Source organism: Montipora foliosa, chromosome 1, assembly GCF_036669935.1.
Source record: "Montipora foliosa isolate CH-2021 chromosome 1, ASM3666993v2, whole genome shotgun sequence".
NCBI lineage: Eukaryota > Metazoa > Cnidaria > Anthozoa > Scleractinia > Acroporidae > Montipora > Montipora foliosa.
The window spans coordinates 28122567-28141286 of record NC_090869.1 but is presented as its reverse complement, the minus strand read 5'-3'; the positions used below and the strand labels follow the sequence as shown (position 1 = coordinate 28141286).

At 40.2% G+C, this 18720-nt stretch overlaps 2 protein-coding genes across 3 annotated transcripts in view; one reads left to right on the top strand and one right to left on the bottom strand.

Annotated features, from left to right (window-relative positions):
- The first annotated feature begins 229 nt into the window (after positions 1–229).
- LOC137995976 (protein phosphatase 1 regulatory subunit 27-like) lies at positions 230–2997 on the top strand. Its single transcript, XM_068841421.1, has one exon. It carries the CDS (start codon positions 2185–2187, stop codon positions 2845–2847), a length of 663 nt encoding a protein of 220 aa, XP_068697522.1. The 5' UTR covers positions 230–2184; the 3' UTR covers positions 2848–2997.
- A 1130-nt stretch (positions 2998–4127) lies between these two features.
- LOC137995945 (E3 ubiquitin-protein ligase MARCHF6-like) overlaps positions 4128–18720 on the bottom strand; it is a 29513-nt gene continuing 14920 nt past the window's right edge. The window contains exons 14-30 of one of the 2 annotated variants that reach the window (XM_068841393.1): positions 18303–18331; positions 18021–18060; positions 16791–16865; positions 15758–15812; positions 14667–14815; positions 14014–14064; positions 13442–13542; positions 12885–13022; positions 12737–12788; positions 12184–12360; positions 9644–9713; positions 9095–9276; positions 8795–8929; positions 8631–8720; positions 7122–7254; positions 6600–6735; positions 4128–5748 (exon numbers count right to left, since the gene is read on the bottom strand). In XM_068841393.1, coding sequence (XP_068697494.1) covers positions 5661–5748; positions 6600–6735; positions 7122–7254; positions 8631–8720; positions 8795–8929; positions 9095–9276; positions 9644–9713; positions 12184–12360; positions 12737–12788; positions 12885–13022; positions 13442–13542; positions 14014–14064; positions 14667–14815; positions 15758–15812; positions 16791–16865; positions 18021–18060; positions 18303–18331 — 1701 coding nt within the window. In that variant the 3' untranslated portion in view covers positions 4128–5660. The remainder of the gene's footprint in view (positions 5749–6599; positions 6736–7121; positions 7255–8630; positions 8721–8794; positions 8930–9094; positions 9277–9643; positions 9714–12183; positions 12361–12736; positions 12789–12884; positions 13023–13441; positions 13543–14013; positions 14065–14666; positions 14816–15757; positions 15813–16790; positions 16866–18020; positions 18061–18302; positions 18332–18720) is intronic. The other variant, XM_068841396.1, reaches the window with a different exon arrangement.

Below are 18720 nucleotides of genomic sequence, written 5' to 3'. Positions count from 1 at the left end.
ACCGGTGCGCGGTCAATACAACCATAGTCAAAGACTGAGGAGGAAACTTGACAATCTGTTTTAAGTTTTAGCTTAGGATAGAGTCTCTTGCAAATGTCATCTATATGAGATGACCAGCTTAATGAACTTAGCTTAGTTTTATACTTCTTTTTGCTTTGTTTTATAACTGAGCTAATTAATTGTGAATGGTCTCAACAATTTTCACACAAGTTATAGGCTTATGATATTTTGTAGATGACAACTTTATTTATAAATGGTATCTCTATAAGCTCATTAATTATTTATAAACTAAATATCTGCCTAGCTACAAATAGAAATGAATAAAAGTTGAAACAGCGAGTGTAGGAAATCGTATGAACTTGCTAGTGCATTTCGTGATTTACTGGGCACGAGTGGTGTTTTGAGTCCTCAAAAAATTGCACGAGCAGTAGGCGACTTTCAAAACATCACCAGTGACCATAAATCACGAAATGTACTACTAGCAAGTTCGTACGATCTTTTAATTCATTAGATAGTTAACAAAATCACTCCATCGCTTTGTTTCCATAGCAACTTCCGTATTGCACTCTATAATCTCTTTTGTACTCTATTTAATAAAATTAATGTCAGTTTTTCATGCGTCTGTCCTGTTATTGATCATGAACTTCGTCATAACATTGTCAAAGTAGCTAGCTTACGCAAAATTTTGGAGGAACAAACAAAGAGTTTTATGGTATTTTTGATACTGGCTAATCTTGAAAACATAATATAAGCTGCCGTGGCTATCCTTGGAAACCCTAACTAGGGTTACTGTTAAGCTGTTCCACAACTGGAACTGTATAAAAACTCCATTTAAATAATCAATGCGGGGTCGTGAAAGCAAAAGTCCAGTTTTCCTAAAAGATAAGAATTGACATGGTCATAGCCTGTAAGCAGGCTCTTCAGTTGAAAATGGCGCGCACTCGAAATATAAGGGCGCCATTTTCAACGGAAGAGCCTGCTTGCAGGCTAACCTGGTCAAGAAAACAAAATTAGACGTGTAAAATTCTATACATCCTAATCATTGTCTTTGATGGCAGGAATTACGCCTCCTAGTACCCCAAGAAAATCATTTAAATTACTGTCATTACCTAAGAAGAAATTACGGTGTGAGCAACGCAAATTTCGAAGCCTTTGAAGCTTTTGGGAAAGGCCTTCGTTGCAGTTTATCCACAGCACATTTCAATAATCAAGCGCACTTCTAGTAAACATTCATCAGTGAATCCTCATCGGTTTACTCTGGGTACCAGAGGTTAGTTTTTCCTTTGGAGGAGGGAAATTATGCGGCGAAGCCGCGGCAATATCGCAGCGATCACTGAGCGTTCTCTCCGACCTTGCAAAAAAATTCCTCTGGCACCCAGGATATCATCGGTTAGACCGAGAAATTCCTCTCCCCTTGAAATTTTGTACAAAATCTTGAAAGTATAATTTCACTGAAATATCTCATTGGAGGCATAAAAATAATATCTGAAGACTGGCTTAATTAAAACTACGAAGTACATCCCGACATTTGAGAAAGTTGGTTTCTCTCAATACTACTGGCAAATTAAATTTCCCTTGATTCACCTTACTCTATACTTTGTTTACAAAAGAAAAGACCAAGATGTAACCTCAAACGTCGAAAACAGAAATTTATACGACCCGAAATACAATTAACATTCTTAGGAGAAAATCACTCCCCGTGTTTTTTTAATATTAAAATGTAGATTAATATCAAAATTCGTCTTGTAAATAAAGAATTCTCACGAAGGGATAATATATATACATATACAGACCAATATATTGAAACTGAACCTCAAACTAAAAATAATCGTAAAAAACAAAAGGCAGCCTATTTGTTGTGTTTCGACAATTTCATATTAAGCTTAGAAGCGCTAAATAAATGCAACGATCCAAGCATACGCCATTTGCACCTGTCGATGCAAGGGGATTATCCACTGAAAATAATCTCTTATTCATCAGTTGAATTATTTTTGTCGAAGGCATTGACTCTGACGTAAATGGCTGTCAAAGAGAACTTCTCCAGATTCCATCGTCAATATTGAGGAAATACAGCCATTCCGGTCGTTTCTCAAACCCAAAAATATCTCGTCGAACTGTATTTTTGTTTATGCTTCGCTACAAGATAAACCATTGTGCAGTCGCTATAGCAAATCAGTATTTCCAATGAAGTTTGTTTTCAGCGTAATGGAAGCCGGACTAAACGAGCATAAGGAGTCGCTTTCTCGTTGGCCATCGTCATCCAATGTCATTTTTAACCAGGCGGTAGTTGAAGGCGACGTGGCGAAGATAAAGTTTTTGTTTAAATACGGGGGAAGACAAATCGCAGTCAACGAGACAAACAAAAACGGATTGACTCCGCTGCAACAGAGTTGTGCCGAAGGAAATGTTCGCCTGGTCATGTTACTTCTTGATCACGGAGCCGACATTGAGAGTAAAGATAAAAAGGGTTGGACAGCTCTTCACTTTGGCATAGTCGCTGGTCACTGCGATGTTGTTAGTCTGCTGATAAATTCGTGCGCGGATTTGACTTGCGTGGACTGCAAGGGTCGCCTACCGATTGACCTCGCACAGACAGAGGACATGTTAATTTTAATTGCCAAGGCAATGGAAAGCGCTGGGTATGTGGAGACCGCGAGACTGTACCTCGAAAATTGGGGTTTGAGAACCCCACCACTATCGCCTTTATCGCTTCATGAAGATACGCAAATCCCAGAAATTAACATGGATATAAAAAGTTCTTCTAAAATCAAAACAGCTTTTGATAAAGAAAAAGATACACCGGCTCCTGTGGATCAAACGTCACGCGTTCCAGCAATTGGACAATAGCAACATTGCATCTCGCCTACTACCAAATTTCAAGATGAAATTTACATCGTGCCAAAGATCAAAGAAACTTGATTTCTTGCCAGGCCCTGTTTCTACAAATATCGAGCAACTTCTTAATTAAAAGAGAGAGACAAGCTACAATAATAGAATTTTCATGCTATTATGACACGTAAACGCATATTCTAAAACCTCTCTAGATATTGCAAGAACCTAAGCAGTTTATGTACGTCGATAACTTGAAAGATTTTTAAGCACAGATATATTTTTATATAAAAGCACCAGTGGAGAGCAAGACGAAACATAGTACTTAATAAAGAAATTAAAGGCTTTTTATGGATTTCATCTTCGGTTTGATAAAACATGCTCAATGGGGGAGTAAATATTTTGAGCAAGAGCCGATACAACGTAGATATGTACTATAAATAAATAATAATCAACAATAAATATATAATCAAATCTACAATGCAGGTCAAAAGTAGTTGGGACACCTGTCCAATAATCATGTATTCCAAGTAAAGTTGGCTTTTTGGGAATTGGAGCGTACCACCCCCCTCCCCCCCAAACAATGTTGGAAGATGCAGATAAACAGTATTTTTGTTGAAATCTGTGTTGTAGTGTCAAATCTCAACATTGCTTGGGGGGGAGGGGGTGGGGGGAGAAGATTTCAGTAGTATCTCGCTAAGTGTCCCAACACTTTTGACCTGCATTGTAGGTGTATATGGGCTCTTGCTCAAAGTATTTACTTTTTCAACTTTTAATTACGCCGATCAGATCAAGCCAGTTGATCCAACGTATAAGCCGGCAGGATCATTGTCCACGCTTCTCTGGAATCAATGGAAAAAATATATAGTCTTGTGAAATTCTCCAACAATTTGCAACATTTTACCAAGCTCGCCAAAAGGACACTGAAATAGGCTATTTACCAAACGTTCCCTTAGTGATTCTGGGATCTGTTCTCGATGTTCAAGGCAAATTTCACCATTCAAAGAAAAAAAAAAAACGATGAAGTTTAGTTCAAAAAACCTGGAAGGCAAAACTACCCGTGCGAACAGTTATAGAAATCTTTGCACGGTGAGGAGAAAAAAATACCACAATGTTCAGTTACTCCTGGCATGATCATTGTGAAAGGATATCGTTAAAAAAGTTATTAATTAATATTTCCCGGAGAATAAACAACGTGGATATCCTATGTAAATTTCTGCAATTATCTAATTTGTAACATTTTTGGGGGGTGGGGAGGGTGGACCGGATAAAATCTTCTAGATCAATGAGTTCAAAATGCGATTTGAAATGTGAACAATTTAATAAACAACCTTCATTTTACATCCGAAATTTACTATTATCTACGCAACTTAATTGTATTTACAATTTTCGTATCCCTAAAGTCTTACTATTAACGCAAGCGGTTTAAACGATTTTAGTGCAAGGTATAAATTGTTTGAAGATACTCAATTGTGCCATGTCAGGAGAAAAGATCAATCGATCACCATTTTACAGACATAATCCGTCTGAATAACAAGTTTAGTCAGGAATTAGTACGTCACTTGAATGGCTTATCTGGAAAGATACCAAGATAAAGCAACTACAACAGAAAACAAAGCCTAATGGAAACAAATCAACAGCAGAGCAAAGAAGAAAAACAATATTTTCTTTCACGAGAAGCGGCCTTAGACGTTCGTTTACCTTTAAAAGGTTTCAATGACCTCTTTGCCCCACTTTTCAGGTCATAAAGCGGATGAAACACTGCAGTGCAACGAAATCGGCGTTTTAGTGTTGGAGCCAGACTCCAAAATAAGTTATTACCCAGTCGTTGGACACTATTATTTCTGGAGAGAAAGTTTTTTTTTTTTACCCTTACGCGGATAACAAACTGTAATCTTGTCTTCAATCCTGGGGCCGATTGTTTAATCAGTTTCCTCGGTGCTTAATTAACAAAACAGTGTCATTGTCATTTCAACTAATCTCAATACATAAACGCTAATCATTGTAAAAAACGAAGCGGCGTCGGGAAGGAGAGCAGAGGAGAGAAGCATTAATTAATAAATTTGTAGCAACACATTTATAGAAATTATCTGGCTAAAGTTATTGTACATTGCGATTCAAGTAAAACGTCTTTGAAATACCCGGCCCGTGGGGTTTACAAATAGGGAGCTAAGCACACGCGCTTTTGAGACGCGGACGGACACCGCGTGCCAGGACAGTGGTGTCTCCCAGAGAAAACAGCTCACTTCCGGTTGCCGTCCGCGTCTCAAAAACGCGCGTGCTTTAAAGCTCCCTAAGGCAGCCAAGCGGTAACTGCACACAAGACGAGATTTTTCAGTTTTAAAACTCTATGGTTTGCTTGGCGGTCTCTTGGCATGGCACTCGTCGAACTTTTAAAAGTAACGGAATATTGCAAGCAGTCGTCCATTTGACCCAGAGTGGAGAAAGGGGAAAATGGGGATGCGCCCCTCCCTCCCTCTCTCCATTAGTTTCCCGGTGATTCGTTCTATCTTCCGAAAGGAGCGTGCTTCCGATTCATCGTGTCTTACAAGTTCAGAACTATTTCCCGTCTATATTACAAGCCTTGGTTCTTATAATTTTCGAAGGGTATCGATTACATTGTACATTCCTTTAAAATAATGGAAGATTAAATAAACTAAATTTTCATCCAAGACAGCCTACATCACCACTATGGAGTGGACCTTGAAGACAGACCTCCACAACGATCTGAAACGTTGACTGTTGAATATTTTCGCATCGAAAATCAGTTTCAAACCTTTCGGAGCTACATTGTAGTCTGATCAGATATGGATCTTTCATAAACGGGCATTTCACTTGGTATCGCCAGATGGTTTGGAGGCAGACTTTGTGACTTGCCTTCCATGTTCATAGTTCACGAGTTTCTGGCCTACAAGATATCTGCAATGTAACCGGAGAAGTGTGAGTGCAAGGGTGCCATAGCAAATTCACGACGGCTAAGTATGGATGATGTGACAACTGACAAATTTATCATGATTATCTACATACAACTGCCGTGCTTGGGGGCGGGAAGTGTATTTAACGTAGTGCACAGACGTTGATTGTGTCACGCAACTCGGGAAGTGCGTTACATAATTCATCCCGGGAAAAAAATGCGCTTTTGGTATTGGTGTGAGCATTACTTTGACCACCTAGTATGTGCAGACGCACGCTGATTTTGAATAAGTCAAGGCGTTTCCCATACCCATCATGTCACTAAACTGTCCCATAGCTCTCAATATTAAAGCGTTTCCTCGCAAGCGTAAGCCCAAAGCGCTTCCCCAGCGACACTTGTAGCAGTCACATTCGTCGTTCATTAATGATCAAGTCTCTATTTGAAACTGCGTAGGTTGCTTGTGCTTCTGCTTATGCACCTGGTGAAATCTAGCTCTTGGGTGCAGGGATGGCGTTGTGGTGAGCACACTAGCCTCCCACCAATGTGGCCCAGGTTCGATTCCCAGACTCTGCGTCATATGTGGGCCGAGTTTGCTGGTTCTCTACTGTGCACCGAGAGGTTTTTCTCCGGGTTCTCCGGTTTTCCCCTCTCCTCAAAAACCCACATTTGATTTGCGTTGACTTGCTGATTTCAGAATACAGTGTCCGTAATTACTGCTCCAGCGCTAGAAGATTAGCCACTTAAATAAAGTTCCGTTCCTTTCCTTTCCTTTTCCTAATTTCAGAGAACTGGTCCAGTTTAAGACTATAGAGATGCACGAGTAGAGTGATAAGATTAACTGTCCACTTCCACTTACTTATCATTCTTGATTCGCTCGTAGAGAAGTCGGAATTGCCTTCCTTGGAAAATGAAGCCCACAATGAGTACAAACATGGCCAGAAGGAATGGGTAAATACGGCGAAGACAGAACAGCGAGGTCTCTGGGGAGCGCACTGAAATAAGAAGACGGTCCCATTAATTACGTCTCTTGGTCAGTCTGTCTTGGTTAATAGACCTCATTCGATTTTATTTTTTCTTTCCTAACGTATATCATGTGACAATGTTCAAGATGCAAGGGTACTTCGCCCACATTGTACAACGTGAGCGAACTGGAATAATCCCGAAAGACTTGCGATATTGCAAAGTTATATTTTAGGCGACGTTTTCGTTAAGTTGTCCTTAACGAAATTGCAATGGTCTTAGACACTTAAATTTCTTGTTGTTTCGAGTGGATCGGCCTCGCGTCACAAAAAGTCGTCTTTGAAAGTAACGTTACGTGACGTCCCTGAAAACGGCTTGGTGGGCGACTACGGTATGCACAACTCACAATGGCACTTACCAATCATTGGCACAATGCCGGCAGCGATGACGTACGGAACGGTAACAGCCAATAACAGACAGGTGACAACGGGTAAGGTGACGTGACGGAATATGAACATGACATTGATATTGCGGACTCCATCTTGATAGACCTGAAACGCAGTGAAAGAATCCGTCACATTTTGAGCTAAAAATACTCCCGAGTTATATACACAGTAGTCATACGGTTTTGCCCCATGAAAAGCGTCAGATTTTCAAAGTTTGATGAATAACATCTATTTCGATACGACTAGGCACCCAAATCCTTGTAGCCTTTAAGGACGGCGCCTACTAATTCAAAGGTATTTTTGCCCCGGTTTATGATTATGTAGGAAATGTCGATCTTAACAAGTGTTATTGAAATTCAAAAAGAAAATTGGGGGTAACCACGCGTTTTTCAAAGATAATTGATGAATAATATTTGTATACAGCTGTAAAATACAAAGCAATGTATGGCGTTCTTTCTCAAATTGAAACTTTAAGATCTCTCTATCTCGGATAGTTTTAGACCGCGCAAAAATATCACTGTATTGGTAAGCATCACCGATTGGAAACCCGAGTATCTCGAGATGCGCAGAACGTAAGCGCAATAACAATAATGAGCACCGTACTTAATTAGAGGGTTTGCATGTTACGGTGCGCAATGCGTGGGCCTCAAGTTATGGACCGCTCCTCCGTTCACCAGAGACATTAATCTTTTCCTGATCTTCAGTTCAGTCTTTCAACTGTATCAGGGCAGCGAAAGATCATTAACTATTTGACCAGGAACGGTTTAAAGTGCGCGTAGGCCCCGTCTTACTGCCTTTCCTGTTAAACAACACTGTGCAACGTTAACCACACACTTTTCGTGAAGAGTAATGCGGAGACTCCCGGTGTTGTGGTCTGTTCCCCTTTCATACACATGCATGGGTTAGGTGGGTGGGTGAGATCAAATATGGACTGATAGCGGCTGCCAGAGGCGCCTTTAGAAGCTGACGTCCGATCTCACCCAAGCGAAAGAATTGGAAACCACCATGAAACTTTGTGATATGTGCAGTATATACCACTAAATCATAAACCATAACCATAAACCATGTACCACCAAAGTAGCGTGCATAACGGGTGTATACCGAAATAGCCTTTGTCATAAAAAAGACAAAGAAAAAATTAGAGACGTTATTGACCGGCCTTGGTCGATCTGAACAGGAAAAAACTGTATCCAAAAACTTAAGTATGGGACGAGATCGGAGGGCACAGTTTTTCCCTACACCGGACAACCAACTGAAAGGTGATGAATAACCAATCATTACATCATCTAAAGATGGCTTCAAGAGCATGTTGCTGCGAATGGAAGGTTACTCAATTTGGCACGTGGCATCAAGTATTTAGCGCTAACCCCGGGATTATTGTTGCCAAGTTTCAAGATGTGGTGCCTTTTAACCGGGTTTAACGCTTACTTTGTTTAAAAAATTGACCCAAGTAAACAGATAGCATGTTTCGCCCCACCCACCTGTTCAAGCGCTCCTTTGAGCCACCAGTTTGGCCCCATCATGGTCACCGCACATATGATCTTCATGTGAAGCACGCCCAGGGCCCAATCCTGAAACAAAGAGAAGAAAATCAATTGAAATCACAAGACACAGACCTAAATTTTAACGGTACAAACTGACTCACCTGCCAAGGGAAATACAGAGGGGTCTGATCCAGAGGGACTCGCAGAGGAGCCACCACAACGAGCTCAAACAGTAGCCCTAACAATAATGGTACTAGGCCAATCAGCGCAAGAGCCACGAGGACGCATTTAAGGCCCTGTAAACAGAGAGGTGCACACAGCGGTTGGAGGCTGGTATTAAGTCAATACTGGGGTGATCGCCAACCCGCCCCGCAAATAGAGGAAGACAAGAAGCGCGGTCGAATAAATCGCGGGTTGGTTTTTGCGGCTCAAACGTACAGAGGCAATTATAGATACCTTACCAAAACAACCCACTCCAAGACTTTTCCGGCAACACCCTTCCAGCCAAGAGGTACCCAGGAGAGGAGCACACTTCCAACCCGGCAAACGAGCCAAATGAAATAAAGACCACAGGCTGCAGTGTACAGCTCATGAACGGACGCACCACCCATCCACAACAGCATCACGCTGCGACCGATGAATACTAAACGAAAACAACACAAATCAGACTCAGACGGTTGAACAAAGAATTGCGTTGAGCTGATCCCAACAGAAGCTGAGAGTCGAATGAGCCAATCAGTTTGACAAATCAACCAGTACAAGGCAGCGTTGAAGGCGGAAAGATCTGTGTGCAGTAAGCCGCGCTTGATTTTGTTCTTCTCCTCACTAGTTTCGAAAGACTAGTTTGATCAACGCATATGGTTCGATGTTCAAACAACCCAATTGTGAAACCATATTATTAAACGGAGTATGTCGTGAAATGGAAAGGTACCTTCAACATTTCATTAGAAGAAAGTAACTTGAAAACCTTTAAATCAACTTTCAGTATTTAACACTGACTAAAACCTCACCTGGTCCAGTCAGAGTCACAAAGCTTGCAAATGAGAGCGATACACACATGAGCAACACAAGCATCAGGATCTAGAAAGGAAAAAAATACACAGGGCTGTGATATCAGAAAATGCTGTAGCCTTTTCTGTTTCCTTTTAGCCAGGCGGGAGAGGCGCACACGAGAGAAAAGAGGGAGTCCGGCGAAGGCATGGGGCGAGAACAAAAATTTCGAGTTAAGAGGGGAAGGGAGAGAGGAAAAGCCTGCCGCTGAGCCCAGACATTTCAACGAACACAGTTCGTCCACGAACGGAAGACATTGAGGCATTATGATTGGTCAATTCGCTATTAGTCCGACTGATGAGAATTTCTTGGAACTGGTGGGGCTTTGCACAATCACATGCCTTCATATACCACTACATGAAAAAGTAGGTCGTAGTTTGGAAAGTAGTATCCCTTTCCTGTTCACAAGGGTGCGTTCGATTGACCGTATTTCGGAAGAGGAATACTTGGAATAGAAGTCCAAAAATCATTCGTTTTTACGGAGATTCACACTAAAATTGTCAAACACCTACTAAAATGCTATTTGAAACAAACCTTTGTTGTCCTTGTAAGTTGCTTCAAAATGCCAGACATACCGTTTTCAATCATCACTCAACGTATTCATATTCGGGAATAGGGTCAACCGAACGCACCCTAAGTGTCACTCTTAGCAGTCAAGAGGTAAAACGGGACATATACACAGTTTCTGAGTGAACATGGGTGTTGTAAACCCTCCACCCCTAAACCCACCTAAATTGACAAGTAAAATAGTCTTGCGTGAAAAGCAAGACACTCTTAGTAAGGAAACGTTTAAATTTGTGCCTGCTTTTAACGGTTTACACAAAGATTTGTTGTTAGGAAAAAAAATTATGACAGTTGCCGTTTTCGCGCAGAGGGTCCTAAAGATTTTTTTTAAGAACTCGAACAATTTGAATTCTTTCCAATTCTGTTTTAGCGCCTTACGAGAAAATTTCACCGTCCTGTTTTAAAAGCGCGGCGAATTTACTTGGGCTTTGGTACGTCAGTACACTAAGGACGTTTTCCATTTGACAGAACTGACCGGGCCAGACCGAGGCATTTGGAAGGACTAACTCGACAACGCCTTCAAATTAACACACTTTGAGGAGGATATATACTCCTCCAGAAGAATACGAGGGATTATCATGTAAGTGTTCCTTGAAATTGTTGCATTTTCTTTGCAAACTGACGGGTCTGGACGGGCAGTTCTGACAAAAAGGAAAGCGCCGTACGTCCTTTTGTTGCTATTGCAACAGGTATCGCGGTAAAAAAAAAAAGTACAAGTAAATCTGGGATATTTGCTTTGTATCTTGGGTAAACACCAAATTCAATTGCCATTCCAGTCGTGGGCCAAAACCCGAGGGGGTAACCTAGAAGTTCCCCGGTGAAAAGGGTAAATGTATAAATTGGTAGATATCATGGTAGGGGGGGAGCAATCTCGATTTTCTCAACCGGGCGCGCAGTGTGGTATCGGTATTGCCTAATGTTATTCCCTAGAAATAGAACTTGTCATAGATTTCCGATGAAACTTCACACACTGTTGTAACATGTCAAGGAGACGATAAAAATTTAACAAACAGGGGGAGTCACTGTGCTCGTTTCCATGTTACGACGCTGACGAATACGGCTATTTGAGCTACTTTGACAACTGCCGCGCACCCCCAATGGTGGACAAATTTAGCTCGATTTTATGAATTTAATCCAACTTATAATGCAGAATGCCTTTGTGAGAACTTAACACTCCAAAGTAGATTTAACTTTAGTGTGGGCTGTTCGACTCGTAATGGTTCCTTCCGTACAGTTTTATGAAATTGCCAAAAAACTGACCATAGATTTTTTTTGTTGATTTTTTCACTACTCCATGAAGACACCGCTCTCAGCAAATATATGCGCCAATGACGCAAGAAATTATGCGCAGTAGGGTTCCGCAATGAAAAAGCATGGAACCACCTTAAACGGGCGTGCAAGTGGTATTGGTATTGTTCTACACGACCGAGTTGTTTTTGGAATCACGAAGTGGAATCTCGCCCGGAGAATCAAAGTGCTGTTCGGGTTAGCGATTGAAACACTCTATGATGCAAATCGAGTAGTCCGGCTCAGAAATAGATTTTGTCCGGACACAAATCAGAAACAGGGGAGAGCTACGATTTGCCAGACGCAAATTGGAAACAGGGGCGACATGTTCAGCATATAATTTAAACATATCTCAACTGCCTTTCATACTATCTTAGGCGGGGGCAGATGTAGTGAAAACGATTACTCGTGTTAATACGTAGTTTCTCCTAAAACCTATTCGATAGGAGGGAGAGGTTCATCCACCATTCACCTTACCAAAATACCATTATGCTACAAAACCATAATAAGAGGAATGCTCAGGTGTTTTTTACGTGACGAGCTGCACTTTCCAGCCAAATCTGATCGCATGGAATCATAAGAATTGTAAAATGGCTCATGGTGACGAAAGGAACACATAATGACAAAAATATTGCAAAAGTTAGATTACCTTAAAGGCAAACATGGGTGGTCTGATGTAGGGTTGGAAACCAACAGCTGCTGCACCATCAGCAGCTGGAACATGTCCAGCCCCTGGCTGAACCTGCACTGCATTCTGAGCAGCAGCATTGCCTTGTGGAGGATTGTTTCTATTCTGTTGGTTGTTGCGATTGTGAAAATAATACACCTAAAGAGAAACACAAATTACACAATTTCAATAACATTATTAAAGGATAAATCAGATATCATACATATTTAATAATCCTAGAAGTCGTGAGACTATACAGGATACTAAAACAGTCAACGACGAAATAGGAAAAGGGGCCAAAATAAATAAATAAATAAATAAATAAATAAATACCTAAATTACATTATTTACAATATGTAAATATTTACATTGCGTTGCAATATTGTCTTATGGTTGGCAAAGCATTCGCTTGGAAGAAAATAAACACTGTATTTTCAAGGTGTTACATAGAAAGAAATAAGTTGTACATGTGCACCTTCAAAAAAATATTCAAAAACCTACATGTCCACATTCAACCATCAGAAGATAAACTTACATTTTCAGCTCCATCTAATGGTACATCACCTAAGAGATAGGACCTGAGGTTCCTGCAGAGATAAGAAGGAAGATTCTCTCATTAATAATAAATGGACACTCCATAAAAAAACCGAGCTAGAAAAGGGTATTTAAATTCCACAACTTACAAGATAAAAGCAACTGCCACAGCCCAGCCACGCATGACGTTTTTTAGCCACTGCCGGGTGTGGCCCTGCTCCAACAATGCTGGCAAAACAACTTGGAGGAGAAGCAACTCAAGAGAAAGTTCACTGACTGGTACCTCGCTGTCCACAAGGAAAAAAATGTGTTGTCAGGAAAACAACAAAAAGAAGTCCACAGAAACTACACCTCCCTCAAAGGCACAAATGTACTTGTAAGAATTGCCCTAACTAAGCCTAATGGAACCTGGGTGGATATTCAAGTCAATAAAAATTAAAAAAATCGTATTTGTGATCAGATCAATTTGCGTGAAGGCTGGGTTTTCTGGAAGTCCCAGAGCATCCACTATGGGTGCAAGCCTTTGGACAACAACACCTTTTCAATGTTAGTGATCCCTGAAAACCAACACACTTGCATAGTTATCGATGCACCCAAAACTGTATTACTCTTTTTAAGAGCCAGTCTTTTTACTCTAGTACTAAGACGTTGTAAAGACTTAACAATACAACCCAGGAAATTCACAGGAAAGGAGGGTATAGCTAACCTGGACAACTGAACATTATAGGGAAGGAAGTTTGGCATGAGCCATTTGATGATTCTCACAGGAAGGTACATCATCAGCAACACTGTGGTGCCAAACACAACCTGTTGATCAATAAAATTTGCGAACATGAATAAGAAGTTCTGTTTGACTAAAGATGTTGAAAACTAAAGTAACAGTAACAGTAGTTGCACATCAGCTCTCCTAACCCAATACTCCATTTCTGACTGGCCAGGCTTTTTAATCATTTTAATTTTTATTAATGGAGTTTTTGACTGCTTAACATACCACTTTTTACAATGACTTTGAAATTCTGAGTGTTTTGGGCAGACATTGGGCCAACTTTTCTTTTAATACACCCAATGAATAATTATTATCCTTGTTAAACAATAACAATTACATGGACAGACTTTTTGTCTGCCTACATTTGTACCATCACGTCTGGATAATAACATTATTATTGATGTATGCTTAGTGTAGATGACTTTATATAAAAGTTACTTTGGATTCATGGAAAAGTTATATCTTGTTATCATGAGCAAACCGATGATCATGAGAAATGCCAACATACTCACCAAGGATAGCAAGAATCTCCTGGAATGTCTGTAGACTGGAAGACGTATCATCTGAAATACAAATACTTTTCAAAACTATTTGTTGAGAGAGGGAGACTACTGATTACAGCTGTATCCCTGAATGATCTTCATGTGTATAACATTGTTATAAGTCATAATAATTATTATTAAGTGTTGTCCAGGTGACATCTACAGGTCACTTGACTCTGAAGATGACTCCACTCAGGTTGTCGAAACGTCAGTCAATGCATCCTAAACAGTATTTCTCAGGACTACACTCACTTGGACGATTCTACTTTACTTAATTACACCAGTATGATATGACTCCTGCATTCAAACCATTTATTAAATATTAATTTCAACAAGGTTCATCCAGCTTTTATCAATTAACACCAAACAGGATGGTAGGATTGGTAATCTGACCTTATTCACTTGTACATGTTGTTTTCCCAATACAGACTATGTGATAATACTCAGGAGATTTAATCCTCTGTCTTGTTCATTAAAAAGAGTGCATGTAAGCATTCGTGTGTCTGCATGCACCCTTTTTAATGACCACAACAAAAGACCAAATCTCCCGAGTATCATCACATTATCTGAATTGGTAAAACAAAATGTACAAGCGAATAAGTTCTATTAAGCACATTTCTCACCTCCTGCACAGGTTGAAAGTCAGGATCATTTAGATTTCTCAAGAACCACAGGACACCAGGTCTTAGTACCTCTCTGAGTAGCAGAACAAAAGATGCAAAGTAAAACACATACACCATACCAACAAGCCAGTGAAGGAACATGGCAGTGCCTACAAAAAAAATACAGAGGAATAGTTTATTACTCAACACTACAATGAGAATAACATGAAAAACACCCTGATTCATCATAATAATCATTGACTTGCCACACTACTTTGGTTGAAAATTTCAACTGCTACCTTGTACCGCTAATAACGGAGGCACGGTGGCCTCATGGTTAGTGTGCTGAACTCCAGATCGAGTGGTCCGTGTTCGGGTCCTGGCCGCGGACATTGTGTTATGTTCTTGGGCAAGACACTTTACTCTCACGGTGCCTCTCTCCAACCAGGTGTATAAATGGGTACCGGTGAAAATGCTGGGGGTAGCCCTGCGATGGACTAGCATCCCATCCAGGGGGGAGTAGAAATACTCCTAGTCACTTCATGCTACTGAAACCAGAGATGCCCCGTAAGTGCCGGCCTGACGGGCCTTCCTAGGCTTGTAGCAGAGACAATTACCGCTAATAACAATATTCCTTAAGACAGTTCACCCAGATATGCCACCATTGATGGGCCAGCCCCCTTCCCACCCAATTTGTCAATTCTGTGGAATCTTCATGGCAGATACTGTGATCCAACAATAACAAGGGGAGTGTATTAAATGTATCTTAGCAATTTTTCAGAGGCTGTAGGCCAGTCAATAATTATTGTGGATTGTTGGTAAATCTCATTTACATTTACATGCACATAAATTATAATTATTGATTTCTTCATAAAGTGCTATTAAAGTTTGTTCATTTTTTTACCTCAGATACATTACTCACTCAGAACGGTGAGAAAGGCCTTGGAACAGTCAATTATTGAGACCTCAAGTAAAATGATGGCCTTCATTTTAAGGAGAGACGATTTAGCCAAAAAAAAATGTGCACTTCAGAAAGAACACTATCTTAAAAGTAATCTTTGAGGAACAAAAACTCCAATATACTAAGTGCATGTTCTTGCACTAATAACTACCTGGTGCTGAATCAATACTCAGTAGTCTGTCCTTAAGAGTGACTCCAAAAAGGGACTACAATAAGATGAATGTAAATTAATATAAAATGTAAAACCAGAAAAAGACACTAATGTTAATGTTATGATGTAAAAAAAGTGTAAATGCTTTTGTTTATAGTGGAAGTGCACTTAGCTATCAAGCTAGTTCACAGGCACCCCACTTTCAATAACCTGAAAGAAACAAACCCTAACTGGTACGCAGAAGGCAACCAGTTGACTATTTACAAAGCATGGTAGAGTTGAATCCAGGACAACCAGAAACAAATCCAAACCGGAGGTCAGAGTGGGATTTAAACCCAGAGCGATTGCATGCAAACCCAATGCCCTAACCACTGGACCACGCCACCTCCTACATGCACAGTGAAAAATGGATAAAGAGGTTAAGTTTCTTAAGACATTGTTGTGCTTTATTGGTGGGGAAGTGAAACACGGAAATGGGTTGATCGACTGGGTTGATACTGTATGTTAAATCGACCACCATAAAGAAATTTGAAAGCTGAAGTTTTGAGTGTTACCCCCTTGTCAGAGGGGCTAATTCACTTTTCTTCATTTGTTCTGATGAATTGGTTAACGCTTGAAACGTCTGCTGTCAAATTTTTTTATGGTGGTCAACTTAACATATCAACCCAGTTGAAATCCCAATCCTAATTTTGAAATTTACCTAGTTTAAAATTGGCCCAGTTTGAAAATTGACCTGTAATAGATACAAATCCTTTTGTACTTTTGAAATGAAATAAATTATACTCAACTACAATGACAAAGGCCCTAAAAATTTTAAGCTGCTGTCAAATTTTTTTTTTTTTACTGGAGAATCCTCGCAGACAAACTTCACCTCATGTTTTTAAACCCGATAAAACACTGCTGCTACTTTTTTAAACTTTACATAAAATCCCTGACAAGGGTAGTAAAAACACTTTATTGGGGTAAATGATACTAAAAATTTGTTGTTGGCTGTTCCTAACAAAGATAGGTTGATATCACAAAAGCCACTTACCAGAGAGCAAATATCTAACCACCATCCACACACTAAAGGAAACAATCCAATTTCCACCAACATTAACAATGAAACCTGGCAAGACAAAAAGACAAGAATATTTGCAGTTATATAATAGGAAAGCATAGACTTTCCTTATCAAATGAAAGGCACTGTGAGCTGACTCAGTTGTGGATACAGTAGTAATTAATCGACAGTAATAACTAAGTGGCGCTACTGGCCGGCTACATGATGGGATTTGAGCAGATTATTGGGGGACAAGATGTTGTGTCACAGAACCATTGTCCACGTAGTTACAGTGTAACATGTACCCATTATACATGTAAAAGCACATCAGTAGCCTGCTATGGACAAATACATGTAATTACAGGAAGGAGCTAGGTAGGCACGATGGCCTCATGGTTAGAGTGCTCAACTCCGGATCAAGTGGTCCAGGTTTGGGGCCTGGCCGGGGACATTATGTTGTGTTCTTGGGCACTCTCACGGTGCCTCTCTCCACCCAGGTGTATAAATGGGTATCGGCAAAAAATGCTGGGGGTAACCCTGAGATGGACTAGCATCCCATCCAGGGGGGAGTAAAAATGCTCCTAGTTGCTTCATGCTATGGAAACCGGAGATAAGCGCCAGCCTGATGGGCCTTTCTAGGCTTGTAACAGAGACTTTTACAGTAAGGAGCTAAAAGATGTCCAATTGAGGTCAGATTTCAAGCAGTGCATGGCACAGGTTTTCTATAATGGACTGTTGTAAGTTGCAAGTGCAGGAGTTTCAATGCAATCAGAAGAAAAATTTTGAAAAACAGGCAAGAAGGATAAATGAGGACAACGTGGGCCTTTTCTGCTAGGGCCAGGGTGGCATGTCTTCTTGGAAATTCTTTAAAAAAATTGTGCGGAAAAATTCCCAACATTTTGAGGTCAATATTATGATTGCTCTGCTGCACCAAGCAGTTGTAATAAGTTAAAATTAATGTAAAAAAACATGACAGTTTGATGAATGCCTCTTTGTACACATTAAAAAAAAACGTTCAACCTAGTACTCAGCTCTTACTGAGACCCCTGCTGAGCAAAAAATGAAGGCAGGATGGTTTTATCCGGTTGAGAACTACAGCAGTTGACGCAAGTGAAGCCATTTACAAAAATGGCTATCAATGTTGCTGCTGCATAGTTGATACCACACTTACTATCCCCGTTAAGTTAAAATAATCTTTTAGTTTGTGATTATTTCAATACTTACTTTGACAACTATATAACATAATCCCAATATTCTTTTAGGTCTGGTGAGAGAGGATCAGTGACAATACATCATCAATACCATTATGACTGCAAGATTCTTGAATGATTTTTGTGCAAGGATGTTACAAAACTACGAAGCCACCGTGACAGTAATTTAAAAGACTTCTACATGTACATGTAGCTTGCACTTTCTAACAAAAGTAAGACTGTAATAGTCTCTTCCTAAACACAGATCTTTGAAGTTCACAGCAAAGAGAAAAAGACAAACAACAATCAATCCTACCTTCTGAATCCCAAGAGTGATGCCATAAACTGAAGAAATGCAGTCAAGGAAACCAACCATCATCTTGTTGTTAATAGTTGAATGTTGGTTAACGAGGGGAGCTGATTGTTCATTATTTCTCACCCCAAAGCTGCTGTACTTTACGCAAGTTGTTAGACAGTCAATGATGAATGTGTAAAAAACCCCTAAGGGAATTGTTTCTGTAATATTTTGCAAGACACTGTTTGATTTCCTTGATTTAACACATTCACCCCTGGGAGTGAGACTAAGTGGATTTTACTGGGGGTGGGGGGGGAAAGCATTTCAGGAGTCAATGGGTTAAAGATGCTAAATTACTCTTACTGCCACTGAAAAACCATGTGTTAAGGGTTATATTTATTTTCATACCAACATCTCCAATGTTCTCACGAAAATACAA